The 17971-nt window shown below is 38.8% G+C and overlaps 1 protein-coding gene across 1 annotated transcript; it reads left to right on the top strand.

Annotated features, from left to right (window-relative positions):
* Nucleotides 1–5923: 5923 nt before the first annotated feature.
* LOC146523142 (uncharacterized) lies at nucleotides 5924–7143 on the top strand (the record flags this gene model as incomplete). Its single annotated transcript, XM_085154192.1, has 2 exons — nucleotides 5924–6383; nucleotides 6558–7143. Coding segments are annotated over 2 exons (690 nt in total), but the record flags the coding sequence as incomplete, so codon positions are not given.
* Between the last annotated feature and the right edge of the window lie 10828 nt (nucleotides 7144–17971).

Consider the following 17971-nt stretch of genomic DNA (forward strand, 5'->3'; position numbering starts at 1 on the left):
TGGCTTCAACAAAGAACAGTGAGCGTCCTCTTTAGCAGACATAATGTCTTATTAAAAAGAAAAAAGGGTGACTTTTTCACTCAGTATAACACAGCACGTCTACAGTAGCACCTGAAATGGTACAGATTGTGGCTATGGGTGTGTGCAACAACTCCATGTCATGGTTCCCTGGGTCCTTGCCCTGCGAATTGCAATTTTGGTAAATGGACTGGTTCTTATACAGCGCTTTTCTACTCTTCTGAGCACTCAAAGCGCTTTATACAACTTGTGCATTCACCCATTCACACAAGCACATTTTTCTAAGTGCTTTCTAGCTAACATTCACACACATTCATATTCCGATGCATGCATCGGAGAGCAATTTGGGGTTAGTATCTTGCCCAAGGATATTTGGCATGCAGACTAGGGGAAGCCAGGAATTGAACCACCAACCTTCTGATCAGTAGATGACCTGCTCTACAGCCACCCAATTTTGTGATTTATTTTCTGTGTCCCTTCTTCCACTTTCACCCTTGTGTGTGTGTGCGTGCGTGCGTGTGTGTGTGTAAACACTGGTTTACATGTATTGTCGAGACAGGTGGAAGTGATTGTCAAAGTGGTCCCACTTTGACATCCTTCTAATATGAAAATTTATTATGTTTTAACTACCTGGTGATCTCAATTACCAGGTACCAGGAGCTGATGAGGAAGCTGAAAGCTTTTTAGGATAAAGATTGCAGGAAACATTTTTACCAGACTTGGATTGCAGATGTACCTTACACACATGCTGGTGCCAGTGCTCTCCATGCTGTGCATTGATCTTACATCTTGTATGAGATTCTCTAAACTTGTAAAGAGAACACTTATTGACTTTCCTTTGTTTCATTTGAACTGCTTTTATTCCACTAATATCAAACTAACTGAAAAAAAAAAACTCCAGTAGACACAGCTGCTGTACGAACAGCTCAAAGTAAGTCTCTATGTCTCTCTATGACATCATAAGCGTTATATTTCCTTCTGCTGCTTTCACTTTATGAAGCTAACATATGACAGGAGTGATACATTGAGCAGGAATGTTAGATTTGTTGGCATCAAATGAAAATAAGATCAGCTTTGTGTCCATATTTGTGATCAGGTTCTGCCAATGACATGCCTTCACAACAGTTATCTGAATCATCTCCACCCTTTGCTGAAACCAGAGGAGGGAAGTTTTTGAACTATATGCAGTTCATATGCATATTGTCATGCAGATTGTCTCATGCCCTTGTTTGCTTGATGTCATGAAATTACTTCTTATCATGCTGTAAGTTTAAATAGTTTATTTTGTCCATATATAAAAAATTATATATGGACAATATTATATATAATATTATATATTATATACATTATAAGACAGATTCAATAGAAATTTTATTAAAGGGGATAATTTCAGATGAAACATTAAAACCTCTTTTAAAAAGTACTTTTTTTTCACTGTAGCATCAAAGTGTGACTCAAAGGACAGAGCTTTGTCAAAAACAACCACCAAATACATTGAACTGTCCACCAGTTCAATGGCTGCAGCCTTTACTACTGTTAGTGCAGGATGATGTTGATGTTTGTTGATCTCTAACGATGGCTGATCACACCAAGAAGCAAACATCCACAACAGGCCCTTGAGAATCCTCTTCATCATGAAGGAGACTCACAATGACTGTGTGGTGATGATGATGAGCTGAAGCAATGAGGAAATAAACGCACAGAATAGACTGCACACACCCACACAAACATTTGTCACGATTCCAGTGAGTCAGAGGTACGGAGCCTCTTTTATTCAGATGTCTGTGTCACTTTTAATTGTCTGTCTCTCCACCATCTGCTCTCAGCTTGGTGTCTCCATGGAGATTTCGCAGTAAAATATGAGGAACTTCATTCAGCACCAGCAGCAGATTTCCTCTGGTTGGTTTCAGAAACGTGATTGGTCCATTCTGCTGACTGGAAGCATCAGAGCACCTTTCTTTGTGGACAGATGCTGTTTGCTAAATAATTAAATGGTATGTGATAAAATAGTTTTGTTTTTCTTATAATAACTTAATATAAATGTGGCTTCATGTTTGGCAAATGAAAGGTTGCTAGTTTGATTCCAGCTATAGACACTAAACCTCTCTGGGATTGTGTCAGGATGGGTATTTAGTTTAAAACTGCCAAATCAAACATGGAGCTTTAGCCAACATGAGCAGCTGAGATTATTTACTTACAATAATGCTGTAGGAATTAAACAACAACCACAACAATCTTTCCACTCAAACACAGTTATATGTTTGAGCTGAAAGATTAAGTAAGATTAAGTAAGCTAAGCTTCATCACCGGAAGCCTCCACCTGGTAGGAGGAGCACTCAAACACCTGGACCCAGCTTCCTGCGGTGGGGAGATGCATCTCCCTATCGCAGGGAAAAGGGTAACACCACCTGGGTCTCGGTGGAGTTTCCCCCTCCAGGGGCAAGGGTACCTAGACCTGGGGCTTAGAGTACGCTTGGGGAGTGTGATTGTGTGTAGTGTCTCTTTATGTCTGTCTCCACGTTGGGTGAGTGTTGAGTAATTGCATATGAGAGCATGAGGGTGGGAATGGATGTTTGTATCTGTGTGTGCCTGTATGTCTGTGTCTATATGTCAGGTTGGGTATCAGACGCCACCTCTCTGGGGACATCTCAGGCCCTCCAAGGTATGGAGGCCTATCTCCCCCCACCTCTCCCTCTGCCAGTGGCAGACACCCTCAGACATCGGTGCGTTGGTCTTTGTGTTCTGGGGGCCTCTGGATGTCTGGAGTTTTGATCTCCTCCATACCTGCTTCATGCCCTGGGGGACGGGGCTGTGGCCCCCCACACCCTCTAGCAGATCATTACATGAAGGAACCTTTTAAAAACAAGTGCGTCCACGCTCACAGGTGTACACACGGGTGCTCACACACACAAACTACACCCTTTTTGGCTCCTACCTCAAAGCACACTGTGCTGTCGATCTTACGTGCTGCACAATAATGTTTAATATTTAGTATTTACTGTTATATTCACATAAATCATCATGATGTTGTTTATCCCTTGTTAAATGCTTGTTTTCTTTTTGTTTCTCAACAGGTGATCCAGGTGATCAATATATGTATTTTTGTCTGCTTATTTTATTGGTTTTTCTTTTTTTGCCCTTTATCCCCGTCTCTCTTCTCCGCTGTTTTTTTCCCCTCTTTCTTTCTCCCTTTTCTTTTCCTCATTCAGGTCTTTCCCGTATCTAGCAAGTGAAAATAAAAAATAAAATAAACAATAAAAGGTGAATCAAATAGACCATTATGGCAAGGCTGGAATGGTCCATTTGGTAAAGTAAATCCGTTGGAATATGCGTCTTTCTTCGCCTTTAGACAATAATTCTGATGGCAAAAGAGCCAAACGGGACAGGCAAAAAAAAAAAAAAAAATATATATATATATATATATATATATATATATATATATATATATATATATATATATATATATATATATATATAAATCCTCCATGGATTAAAAATTCATAATTCTGAGTCTGATATTTGGAGGTGTTCTTTAACGGTCAATCAGTCTATGAAGGAAGTTTTTACTTGTTTTTGTTGAAATACCAAAAGTGAACAATGCTACCGATAATATAATAGTATGGCACACGGTGACAGGTGTGACGTAACCTGAAAGCAGAAGTTAGTTCAGCTGATTTAGAAAAAGTGAGTGTTGGTAAGTAGCACCAGGTTAATCAGACTGCTGGTTCAATCATGGCCTGTGCTGCCATCTGCTGAGACAATTCAGCTGAAATCTGACCTGAAGAGAAAGTAGGAAGAAAAATGTTGTCAGTGCGCAACGTCTCTTTCATGAGGAGGTATGGGCAAAGAATGAATCATGTGATCAAAGGCAGACAAGGAAATGAGATCTCTGCATGAAGGGAGGGGAGATACAGTCACTCAGTCAGGGATAGAGAGATGCACACATTGTGCCCCCATTTAAACAGACCATAATAAACAAGCATTGGGGGAAAAGAAACTGTCACTAATTTCCCTTTTATATTTTTGTACTCCGGCATTTAAAAAGTTTCTCTGTGTGAATATTGAGATTGATTACCATCTGTCTATGAGGAGAAATTTGAGAGGACCTTTAATAACAAATTCAACCAATCAGATTATTGATATGTCTGCATCAAATGGCCAAAACTGTGCACAAATTTCAAGAAACTCTTTTAACTTCCAGACACAAATATCCACAAGCCACTGGCTCCCAGGATAACCATCCTCCTCCCGTGACTTGAATTTTTGTAGAGCATATACCCCATAACATACATTATAAACTCATCGCCATAATTTATGCTTGTGCGTTAATTGTTTTGTGATCGTGTTCCGGTGTTTTAGATGTGGTGCCACCAACGATAGAAACAAATAAACTGCTGGGAGTTTTTACAACAACAGCTATCGCCATCTGGAGGCCTCCAGTTAGAATGCAGCTTTTTTTTCACTGTATATGGCAGTCCAGAATCCATGTCATTTATAGTTTACAAATGACAAAATGTTTACAAAAAATCATGACAGTGTTTACATGATATCACCCACTACTAACATTACTTTATTTACTGTATCTTTTGAAAAAATACAGCTATTTATACAGCACAAGACTGAAGAATATTTAACAGGAGCCAGTTTAATTTTTCCCTGGTTTTACTACCACACTGTTCACCAAACGCTTGCGCTTTGTTTTGATCCCGAAAATGGCGGTTCAGGCCAAAATCCTTTCCACGCCCACCCCCGTGACATCACGCTCCAAAGCCCTATCTGTGCAGCGAGCGGGAACGTGTCACAGGAACTCCTCCCCCCGGTCGTCACAGCCAGTGTCAGCGAGACAGTGGCATTGATCACTGTCATGGGCGTGGTATGTGTTCCTTCTCTCACCCCAACCGGTCGCAGCAGATGGCCCCGCCCCTCCCTGAGCCTGGTTCTGCCGGAGGTTTCTTCCTGTTAAAAGGGAGTTTTTCCTTCCCACTGTCGCCAAAGTGCTTGCTCATAGGGGGTCATATGATTGTTGGGTTTTTCTCTGTATCTATGAAGCGCCTTGAGGCAACTTTTGTTGTGATTTGGCGCTATATAAATAAAATTGAATTGAATTGAATTGAATTGAATTTAAAAAAATAGCGCTAACCTCTGACGGTCCACATAATCGGTATCGTGCACTTTGAGTGTGCCTAATGAAACATGTTTGCTGTAACATCTCAGCAAAGATGTTCTTCTTCCTCGCAGTGATGCGCTGTTAGATGTTAGAGCTGCTTCAGTTTCAGCTGCTCACATTGAGGATGCAGGTCTCCTGTCATCAAACCTCTTCTGTCATGTGAGAAAGTGGATGTTAGTGTTTAGATGTACTCACACACGTTTACATAACAGTTTGTATAATGAAGCTGTGAAGAGAAGAGTCTGCCGTAACCGTTTATAACTGCATTACTCATCCTCACCTACAGCAGTTAGTGCTGTCATTCACTTTAAAGCGGTGTCAGACAAACATGGACAAACTGCTGTAAAGGTTTATTATTATTGATTCATCCATCAGACATTTCTAGTAATTGAAAATCTACATTTGCTTCAACTACCACTCCTTAAATCACCTCAACTCTGTGCTATTAACATGAGCTCACTGATGTCCCTCTGTGTGAAGTTGGAGAACATGTGCAAACTCAGTAACAACATGTGAATCACTGAAAGAAAAGGTTCTTCTTTCTTTTTAGAAATGACTCTAAATTCATGTCAGTGATTATTTATTTTTAATTTTGGAGGTGATAAATCAGAATAATCTTTTGTGTTCATAGCAGAGAGTGGTGAAGCCTGGGACAACATGTGTAAAACTTCACATCAACCTTTGTGTAAACATCAGAAAACATCTGCATTGTTAAGCCAGATTTAGAGAGCACACTAATATCCTGTTTCTGAAGTCCATGGATGTCACAAAATTAAATTTAAAACCACAACAACAGGTTTGTTCCAGTTCTCAGAGTGTCTGCTGCTCTCTCTCTCTGTCTCCTCAGCAGGATCATTTGTAGTGAATGTGACTCAGACCTCCTATCAGGCCGAGGAGAACCACAACATCACACTGGAGTGGACGTTAACAGTAGAAACAGACAGATCGCCCACATATCTAAACATCTACTGTGACCTGGTAACTGCTGATAAATCCTCACTCCTGTATCATGTCCATAATGGTGCTGAAGTCTCAGAGTCTCAGCATGAAAAGTTTTCAGAACGATTTCAGAGTGACAAAGATGCCCTCAGAGAAGGACGAATCAGACTCCAGCTGTGCAGACTCAGGACTGAGGACAGATGTCAAGTAAACACAGATTATGGCTTCAGCTCTGCGAGCTGTAGACTCAACGTCACTGGTAAGTTTGAACAAGTCAAAAGTGAATGATCACATTTATATTTACTGGTCTGTTAAACTTTTATTTGCCATGTTTGTGATTTAAAACTGAAAAACATGATGTTTTATTCATGTCAAACATCCAGATGGTTTCATTTTATTTCTGCACAAGTAAATATTTTCATGTCTGTTACAGCAGCTGCTGATCAGCTCCAACCTCAGAGACCAACTTCACCACCACAAGAAGTGAGAGACTGGAAGATTATTCTAATTGTCCTGACAGTAACAGCAGTATTATTAGCTCTCCTGATGTGCACTTTGCTTTGGACTGTGTTTAGAAAAAAGTGCCCAAACTTCTGCACATTTATAAAGTTTCATAAAATAACAGAGACAGAGTCACAGGACAGAAGAGTTTCCTGCCTTTGATGCCTGCTTTAATTATAACAACTTATTGGTGATATGAAATGAACTATTTTGTTTTAAATTATATTCATATTAATCTGGGATTGAGATTGCCACAGTATTCATTAATGTCAGTTTAAGTGATGTGATCATGTCTTTCGTGGACTTCTGTTCTTTTCAGTAAATATGATACAAATACAGACACACATACAAATGTAATAATGACAATAACAGACTTAATCATTATTCTATATATTATGAATTATGTATTTGTTTTATGAAAAGATGGCAAATTAATGTTTATTATTTTGTTTGGTTAGTTTGGTTGAAAATGGAAATCCAAAGTGTTGCAATAAATTATTCAGAACCTTAATTTTAGATTTTATTATTATTACAATTAAATTGATAAGGGCGGGGGGGGGGGGGGGGGGGGGGGGTTGAATGCTTTATCTGATTCTGAAGTAAGCTTTAGCACAGGATACTTTAACATATATTTAGTCTAAATTTGGTCCTTTTGTAATCCTGCTCAATGAGTGTCAAAGACCAAACCACACAGACAGAATGAAAATGCATTTACAGAAAATTCTGATGTTTACTGTTTGTCTCTTCGTATTTCAGAATTTATATTTCAGACTTAAGACTTTCAGATCAGGCTTCTTAGACAAGATGATTCAGCTGCTGCGCAGACAACAAAAAGGTAGCTGACCTGTGAGGTCAAGATATCACTGAAGATTGTACACCCGGACCCGCTGTCTGTGTTGATACTTTCAGATGAAAATCCAGCAGTACAAGCAGAAACTCAAACCTCTTTATACCTCTTTATACCTTTGTCTTCTGGAAAGAGATACCAGACCATTAAGACCTGGACAAGCATCAAGCAAGACCCTCCTCCTCCTTCCTCTCTTACAGGGTGGTAGTTTCCCCGCTCTCATCGTTATGAGAAAAAAAAAAGTTTATTTGGCTGAAACATGTCAGTAAACACATTTTTTTAAAATTAGGTCATGAGCAAAAAAACAACGAAGTAAGGCATAAAAAATAAAATCTAGAAAACAACAGACACTGAAAATCTTGTTCCACAGCTTTACTAAACTCCTCCCAAACCTCAGTTTTTCCTTCAGCTACACCCATACTTTCTTTGCCTCTGCAGCTCCACAGACTAACCTGACAGCCTACACAATGGAATTGGAAAAAACATCTAACAACCAATGGGGAGAAAAGGGCAGTGTAGTGGTTTGACAAACAAAACATCCCACAATTAAAAGTCCACAAGCCACTGCTGCACTGAGATAATATTTTGTACGCAGGCAAAAGAAGTCCACTGTCCAAACTTGAAAGTTGCGTTTTTATGGTTTATTCATCCAGTTTGGCAAGCAATAACAAGATCCATGTTTTGTTAATTCCTGCTGCTTCTCCTGCTCTGGTTAAAACCATAGGCCCACCCCAGTACATGCTGGTCCTCTACCAGTCTCTTTATTTATAGAAACAAAATGACCCTACAGGTCTTATTGACTAACAAGGTAAACACCAAACAAACAAAACATTGAAACAAATATTCTATACTATAGTCTATTTAGTAATCCTACTGTTATTATTACATAAAAAATGTCATCATCTGTTTTTTAATAGTTATTCAACTGTATTCTAAGCACCAGAATACCACCACAGAATAGCACCAGCTGTGTGTTAGAATTTTTAGAGTTTACTTAACTAAAAATAAATGAGGTTAACATATGATTATTTTTGATTTTTTGATTTTGATTTTTTTTTGTTTCGGTCATGTTATGTTTAACTGTCAAAGGCTTGTTACCAACTATGAAACACATCGTGCAGACTTCTGGATGTTAGAAGAAAACTAATACTGCTCATGAATGAGACTAAAGGTGTCCTTTAAAACTAAACATGTTAATAGGACCTCCCTATTCATATCATAGTTTATGATATAGCGCGTGTATTTCAGTAATAGCCTACTTATTTCAGTGTAGTGGTGAACAGTCACACAGCTCACGTGGGTGTTATCTGTGATACTCCTTAACTATAATCAGAGGTGGGTCTTACTTTAAAATATTATTACTCAAGTAAAAAAAAGTGAAAAGTAGTCATCAAAAAAGTTACTCAAGTAAGAGTAAAAAAGTACTTGGTGAAAAGACTACTCAAGTAGTGAGTAACTGTTTGAAATGTGCTTTATTTTTTAAATAAATGCTATCAAACAAAAATAAATATACAAATTTTAGTATTTTCAAAAGGAATATATGTAAAAACATCAACAAAATAAGGCACAACAATTCTAATTTCCAGATTTCAGTTTTTCACAACATAAAGCTTTTTTCACCAATACCTACAGTAAATAATATAAATATATAAACAGTGCAAACAGTTTCCAGTGACAAGATATGCTGTAAACTTTATATTAATTTTTGCTCCAAATGGCACAGCAGCCTCAGAGAAAACATTAGAACGAGGCATCTTCAACATATGTTCATACAAGGCAGCTCAGTTTACCATTGTATGTTGTATGGGTGTGCATCTATTTCTGCATATTTAGCAAAAATGTTCCATTTCTTCACTCAGTGAGGTGATGGTTAAGCTTCAGCAGCAGTTTGCTCTCAAGGTTCTTTCTGTGAAGCTCTAACTGTTTAGCAGTGAACAGGAGTCCTGCATGACTAAGAAGTCCTTCACAAGCTCCAGATGCAGGAAGAGCTGTATTGACGTTGATCGACAGCTTCTTGATGTGAGGAAAGCCATGCAATAGATCCACACCTCCAGTGAATGGATATCAAAGGTACCTCTCCAGCTCCCCTGGATCCATCATCTTCGTCGGTTAGGCTGCTGTTTGTGCTGGCCTCACCCAGCTCTGAGTCTAGGTGATGTCTGATAAAGTGGAAACTTATGGAAAGATGTAAGGTTTTCAAAAGAATTAGGTCTGGTCATTATAGTGCTGTATTCACTGCCAAGCTGCAGATGTTTGTTTGGAGCTAGCCTCCAACAGCTGGCCATACACTGTGCGATTTTTGGCCCATTTTGAGATGATTTTTCAGTCACGCAACTGTTTTGGGGATCGGCCCGAGTTTTGCCTTAATCGTGTGTGCATCGTGTCGTATACATGGGGTAACAAAAAGCAGTTAACACCTCACGACCAGCTCCCAATCATCAATCGCATGGTCGCAAGATAATCAAACCTGTTTGAAATCCTGTCGCCTATCACACTGCGCACGCACAAACACAAAAATGAAAGAAAAGGTGGAGCAGCACGGCAGTGCAGCGTGTGATCTGGACACAAGAGATGGAGGCACAACTTGTAGGATGAGGCAAGCTCATCTGAGTACGTAAGCGTAGAACTGCCACCCAGGCAAAAGAAAAATAGAGCTATATCACGTTATAACGTGAAAAGTTTGTTCTAACAATATACTTTTCATGTTTGTACAATATAATATCACGTTATTACAATATAAATATTATATTGCACGAACATGAAAAGTATATTGTTAGAACAATATACTTTTCACTTTTCTATTTTTCTTTTGCCTGGGTGGCAGCTCTACGCTTCCGTATCCGAGGCTTTTCAATGTGGCCTCACAAAATTAACACGACTACAACAACCATGAAAAGAGTTGGATGGACTTTGCTGCTCAATGTTTTTCATTAGTAATTTAGCAAAGTTGATGGTGGTGGTGTGTGTGTGTGTCCGTGTGAGTGAAAGACAGAGAGAGGGAGAGCGAGAGACAGATTTTGCATGATAAGCTTCATGTTATGGACGCACAGTTTGAGCACTCAGGTTGCATCAGAGCATCAGTCCGTATAGTGTGAGACCCTGCATCGTGACCTATGAACTTCTAACCACAGCTAAAAAGAGATTTAGAGAAAATTTAACGTTTCCTCAGGTTACACGAGCTAAATTTTTTCACTCTGAAAAGTTGGTTTGTTTTGGCTCTCACTGAAGACACTGACACTGAAGACATAGCTGTTCTTTTGTACTGCTTTTAAGCAAAACATTCTTTGTATGTGAGGCCAAGGGTGTTCATCGTCTTCAGCTCTAGCGTAGACAGCTGGCTCTGCCTTGTTTTCATGTGTTTCTTCTTTCCGTGTGTCCGCTACTTTGAAACAGGTCCAAACTGGTCATGTGACTGCATGGCCACATCTGATTGGTAAAAAAGTTACCGGAAACTCCACTGGCGGCATGTTATCTAATGTGTTAAACTAATTATTTTTTTTTAAAAGTAACGAGTTGAGTTTTGCAAATGTAGCGGAGTAAAAGTACCGTTTCTTCTTCATAAATGTACTCAAGTTACAGAAACTTACTCAAGTAAATGTAACTCGTTACTACCCACCTCTGACTGTAATTTATCCAAGTTAACTTCAGTTAACCATTCAGACAGTTCTTTTGTAATGACAAACATAATTACTCACGTCACTGGTGGTTTTCCGCTGTGCCAGCTGTTTAAATTACAGCTGCTTATGCAGTAACCATAGTAACCACGGACTCTGAGCTGCTGGATCGACACAAGTCAGACAACAATTTTACATATAGGATCTTAAAACAGGACACAGCCACTACAAGTGCTGGCCTCATATCAGATGTGAACGCAGACTGAGTCTCTGTTTGACGTCTGCGAGTGTGCAGCTGAGGGAATACAAACTCAAATTTTCCGAACAGGTTTGATCGTTTCTTGCATGTATTAATTTGGTGATTTATTAAATGTATAACTGTTATTCTAATCTGCTGCTGAGTCTCTTACGCTGATGAAAATGCAGAAAACACAGATCACGAACACCTGTTCAACCAATCACTTTCATTCCACTTTGATCTGTGACAAACTGACGGTTCATCTCTGTTACAGTGTTGCGTTACACTGATATATTTTTTTGTGTTCTTTATGCTGTAGAATTTTACGTCTCTGGAATAGTTGGAAGTAATAAGGATGATTTTCTGTAAAATCATATTGATATGACCCGTGACATATTCGTAGATGACCGTTAGATTAGTCAGCTGGGAAACTGTGTGTTAACTCATTGAGCTGAAGATATCGTGGATATGCTGACCTGTGGTGTACAGGGCCGTTTACCCTCATGATTAATATTCACAATTAAAATATTAGTCCAACATCATGAAGTCTGTATGTGTTTCATAGTGTCGAAAAACCTTTGTACAGTTAAAGCCAGCAGTTACTACATGGCGGAAACACCAACGTTATTTCTTTTATGCGTTTATACGCATAATTGAACAAAAACCCAAAGATCAGCTGTTAATTGAATTGATTTGCTCTCTCTCCTCCTTAAACATGTTTTTAATGTTAGTTATAATTCAGATTTGGTGACTGGAACAGGTATGACACATACGAACATCAAGAAATAAAAACTCGATAAATAGTAAAAGAAGTCAGTGTCAGCTGTGTACCGGGGCCTGCGCTTTGTCGGTGGTAATAACAGCTCGATTGCTTGTGAGTCGAGCGGGTCTATTGGCGTGAAACTGGGCAGACATCTCCGAAATCATCGAAGCACTTTTGCAAAGAGGCTGTATCTTGACAAACCGACCAGATATCTGAAGATTAAACCACTACATTCTCTAAATGATATTAAAACGGTATTTGGTGACACACAAACCCAAAAGCAATGGTTTTGACTCGATCAGCGTTAACCCCGCCCCCTGTGTTTGATGGGTGAGGTTGACAGATAAAATTATTTCATGGTGAGACCTGAAGGACTCACCTGTGCCAAAATGAATAAATTAAATAGACCATTAAATAATTATTTAAATGTGGCAAAAATTAATTAAATGTGTCAAAATATTTATTTAATTAATTATTTCCAATTTTAATTAATTATTGTCACATTTAATTAATCATTAAATGGTGCATTTAATTAAATTCATTAAGGCAGTCCTGGCGTTCCACAGTTCCAAAAGTTTTTAGGTGGAGAATTGTTACCAGCAATGCTCCAGTTTGACCTCACGGTGGCAGCACTGTCTCACTCTTATAATGTCTACACCAGGGGTAGGCAACCTTTCTGATGGCGAGGGCCATTTAAGTTTTCCTCAGAGGTCAGTGTGCCATATGATTGCATTAGCAATAAATTTAATAACGCTCTATATTATTAGTTACACACTATATAGAACCACTTTATAGAATTATATTTGTTCGCAGATGTTGGCAGCTATCAGCTCATTTTCATCTTTTCTTGCTTTTGCAAGAAGCAGAAGCATCTATTTTTTTATATTATAGTATAATATTTTATATTTTATAATCCACATTTTCAGTTTTGCAGATGTTTTTGTCTGCAGTTATTTTAGACTAACGGCACCTACTAGTGAGCTTACAGGTTTATATTAAAAGCCGCTGACACAAATATTACTGGGTGCAAATAAATACACTGTAAACAAAAATTCCTGTGATTGGACATAAATTATGAGCAGACTCTTTCTCTGTGATGCCATGGATCAGCTCATTCTTTCACCCGCACATCTTGTTCAGTGTGCCCAACATGGTACTAAGTTAATAAACCCACCATTTTAACTGTTAATCATCCCAAATTTTATGTTTCATGTTTTATCAGGTCAGACAAAACTATTGTTAAGCTCAGCTGTATTATAAGAGTAACACCTGCTTACCCTCAGAGGCAGAAAGTAGAAAAAAGACACACAGCAGAGTCCAGAAGAGTCCATGATGGAGTAGGTTCAGCACAGCCATGCTGTCTCTGCATTAATGGGCTCAACAAAACCTAAAATCTCAGCCGAAGATGCCTGAGACCACGAGGAGTGATTAATGATGTTCTCTGATTAACTCTCTGCTTTTAAACTACTAGATCTCACATTAGCACCGCCCCCAGCACCACCCAACAGCTGCACAGTTGAGCGGGAAACTGCCAGAGAAACTCCAACTGTGATTCCAGCTCAGTGAGATTGGTGTTTACGGGAGGAGTTCAGCATCAAGTCAAGTGGCTTTATAGTCATTTCAACTATGTGCAGTGGTATAATACACAGTGAAATGAGACAACGTTTCTCCAAGACCATCGTGCTACATATAACAGGCAATTAACACAGGACCACATAAAGTTCAGTTTGGAAAAATAGCAAAAAAAAACCCAAAACAAAGCAAAGACAGGTAGCTCCAGATTTTCTTCTTATCCTCTTCATCCCAGGAACCTTTAATACAGTTCATGCAGTAGCTGTGTCCACAGGGGATAGACACCGGATTCCTCAGTACATCCAGACAGATGGAACAAGAGAAGTTCTCTGAATCTTGCTGATTTCTTTGCTGTGCCATTTCACCATTCAGCAGGAGATAATGACTCAACAGTTTCACTTTCTCCAAAACACCGTCCCACTTGAAGCCAAGCCCTTTGTTTTTCTCCCTCACACTCACAGGCTTAAGCAGCTGGGTTAGTCAGCTCTCTCCCTTTCCATTATGGTAATTAGACCAATCGCAAAGCTGACAGATCTGTGAAAGAGGCGGAACCAGGAAATAAGAAAACATACTGGCACACCCAGAAGCTGTTTCTGAGAGCTCTGTTCCTTATTATTATTATTATTATTATTATTATTATTATTTGTTGTTTTGAATGTTTTGCTGTATGGAATATAATAATAATAATAATAATACATTTTATTTAAAAGCGCCTTTCAAAACACCCAGGAACACTGTACAGCAAATAAAACAGGCAAAAAAACCCCATTAAATATACACAATAATAAGAGTAGCAGATAGAAAGTTTAAGTTAATGGATAAGTTATAAGGAGTAGGCTATTTTAAACAGTAGGTTACATGCAGTGGAAATGTAAATGGAGAAGAGTAGAGAGAGTTTTTCCTGGGTGTGTCGATCCATTGGTAATGCCTCAGGACTCCAGTAGGTGGATTTGCACATCTCCTCCTTCAGATGAGTGAGAGCTGCATGTCCGCATTCTTTCATCTCTCCTCACTATTTCCCCTGTTTAAGGTAACAGCCGTCCACAGAACTGTATAAACGTGACAGCATGTGTTGCTGTTAATTGTTATTTTCATTGTTTATCATTGTAAGGAAATAGGTGAATTGTGCACTGTTTTTGGTGAAAAGTTCCAGTTGAACTCTGTTGCTGCGTATACTAGTTTTCACTAGTGCTCCACCTTTTCTCATTTTTCTATTAAAAAAAAAGCATATCTCCAATTTTGAAATTCTTTATTTATTTAGCCACCATCAGCTCAGCTCCACCATTACACCCTTGGTACCAGGAAGAATTGATCCACACTTAATTGATGTTTGCACCAAATTAAGACCTGATAATCTCAAAGCAGAAATGGAGACTCCAATGAGCACTTATCAGAGTTTCTTTTAACTTCAGACGAAAATTCAGTGTCCATTATCTACTTTAATTAAAGGAGAAGTAATATGCCAGGATCTCCTTTTGGAGCAGACAGACACCAGTAATGTTTCAATCTGTAAAAGCCACAGAGACAATCTCAGACTGGTGCTTTTTGGTAATACCTTGGTTTTTATTTCTTTATTCAGATGAAGTTTGATTTAAGCATCTAAACTGATTTACTAACATTTGAAGAACACGGTTAGCTGCTAATTCTGTCTGTAATTAACACTAAAAGAAAAATCATGTCTTATTTCTTGAGCTTGATATGACATCAGTTACTGCTGCATAAAAGAAGCATCAAATTTTATTTTATCGGGTTCTTTTCAACATACTGCGTCTTGTGATGAGGTTCAAAGAGAAATGGCTGATGAATGTAGAGAACAGAGTGATGACGCTGACTTTGGACCTCATCCTGAAAATATTCAGGGCCCTGCATGGGTGTCATTCATTAATAAGGTTTTATTAAACTCAAATAATATTAAAGTAATTAAGCAGTTATGATTTCAGGAGTGTCGACAGCAATTTTATCACATGATTCATTTATTGCATGCACTAATTGCATCAGAGGCTGCCAGTGACTGAAACCTTTATTCATTATAATGACTCTCTCTGAAAGACGCCCACTGTAGGCCCACATTTAACCAACATGTCTGTGATCTATATTTTTATACTTTTCTGATTACAATTAACAAGCTGCACTTGTCCTGTGTCCTGCAGATTGGGCATGTCATGAAATTAACTGACTTTACCTGTGTTTAGAAACCAGTCGAGCTTTTGTAAATCACCTTTAACAGCCAAGAAGTAGGAGATCACAAATAATTCAGTTTAAATAGCCAAAATGTATTTATTTAAATTAAACTTTTTAAAAAAAAAAAGTGACACAGTCTTTCCTCACATCCGTAATGTGGCAAGAATGTGGATGCAAGTGAGTGGTGGGGGTATCTGAAAGAAAGTGAATCAACATTCAAATCAAACACACCCCTGCCAGTGAGGAGTGTGGAACTCCAAGAAAACAACAAGTGATAAGGAGTAACGGACTACATGTACCAGCATTACGTATTTAAAATACAAAATATGAGTAACTGTATTCTGTTACAGTTACGGTTTAAAAAGGTGGTATTTAGAATACAGTTACTTTGTTGAAATAAATAGATTACACAGCGGTTTCATATGTTACGCCAGTGGTTCCCAAACTTTTTTTGCTAGGCCCCACTTTGTTTTACAAGAAAAATGTTTGCTCCATTGGGGTTTATTTCACACCTCAAACATTTAGTAAACAATTAAGCAAATACAAGTAAACTGCAATAAATTACAGGTCGCAAAAAAATAAACTACAAACTAACTCTTTTACGCTACGTCCACAACTACACGGGTATTTTTGAAAACGCAGTTGTTTCTATGCGTTTGGGCCTTTGGTCCACACGTAAACGGCGTTTTGACTCACCGAAAACAGAGATCTTTTAAAACTCCCTTTTTGCGTTTACGTGTGGACGAGGAATACAGAGTTTGTCACGCAACGTCAAAGGTATGTGCTTTTTTTCACGTCACGCTGTGCGTTCAAAAAATGGTTTGATTTTTGGGTGAGGGTGTGGGAGGGAGAGTGGAAAAGTACGAGTTGTCACTGAGCAGAAACGGGAGCTGGAAGCATGTAAATATAATAATAACCACTGCAGCTAAAAAGAGTGCCTGACAAGCCCAGTTGTAAGTACGCTATTAAGACTCGACTCTACACCGTGTTCGTGTTTTTCTCCAAAAACAATAAGCTCCGTTGGAGCAGCCTTTCAACGCCTCTCTCTGTCTCTCGCTAGCAAAGTTGACCCAGACAACAAAGTAAAGCTAGTTTAAGCCCGACATGAACCCGACATATTAGCCAGAGGTCCCTTTACTACGGTTCGGAGCCACGGACCTATACGCGGAATAGTTTTCTATACGAGATCGCTGCAAAAAAGTGCCTCCTTACCTAATGTCCACCCTACTGTTACTCATTTATATTAAGATTTAAAAATCTGGTTGCTATTAGTATGGCGAGTAACCTTCAGTAATAGTAATAAATCACACAGCAATAGTACATTCATGTATTTGTAAAAAGCATGATCATATATTAAGTAATCCAAAGTATTCAGAATACATTACTCTCATTGAGTAACGTAATGGAATACGTTACAGAATACATTTTGGGGCATTTATTCTGCAATCTGTAGTGGAATACATTTTAAAAGTAACCTTCCCAACACCAGAAACAGAGGAAAAAAGTCTGCCCCCTTTCAATATTTCATCCCGCATACCAACTTTTTACAGGAGTGAATTTCACATTGATTCCCCTTTAAAGCACCTCTGACCTGCAGATGGTATCTGGTCATCTTCTTATTCTTATTATTTTCCTATCTTTGTTTATTCTTGTCCAGTAGTTTGATATATTAGCATCTTAAAGGTGCTAATCTACGAATCTAAAGCATCTACGAAAAAGTGCGTTCGTAGTCCTTAAATACAGGGCTGCTCAGTCCAGGAAAGCTCTTCTGAGGTTCCTCTTTAACATATTTTTCCAGTTCAACCTGAACTGGAAAGAACTTGATTTCAGGTACAACCTGGCAAATGATGACTTTGGCATCATCAGCCTGGAGGTAAAAAGTCCATGTGGAAGTGATGAAGCTGTGGGCCTGACTCATTACATCATCCCAGAAACCTTGGACCAAAGTCAATGGGTACAGAAGGTGAATCTTAGGCATCATGCTCTCCAACTGCTTATTTCGCTGCTCAGCAAAGGGGAGCTGATTCTGACAGCCCAGGTTGCATGCGTACAGCAAGGGGTGGCTGTAGCTCAGGTGGTAGAGCAGGTCATCTACTGATCGGAAGGTTGGTGGTTCGATTCCTGGCTTCCC

This window comes from Neolamprologus multifasciatus, chromosome 3 (assembly GCF_963576455.1).
Source record: "Neolamprologus multifasciatus chromosome 3, fNeoMul1.2, whole genome shotgun sequence".
NCBI lineage: Eukaryota > Metazoa > Chordata > Actinopteri > Cichliformes > Cichlidae > Neolamprologus > Neolamprologus multifasciatus.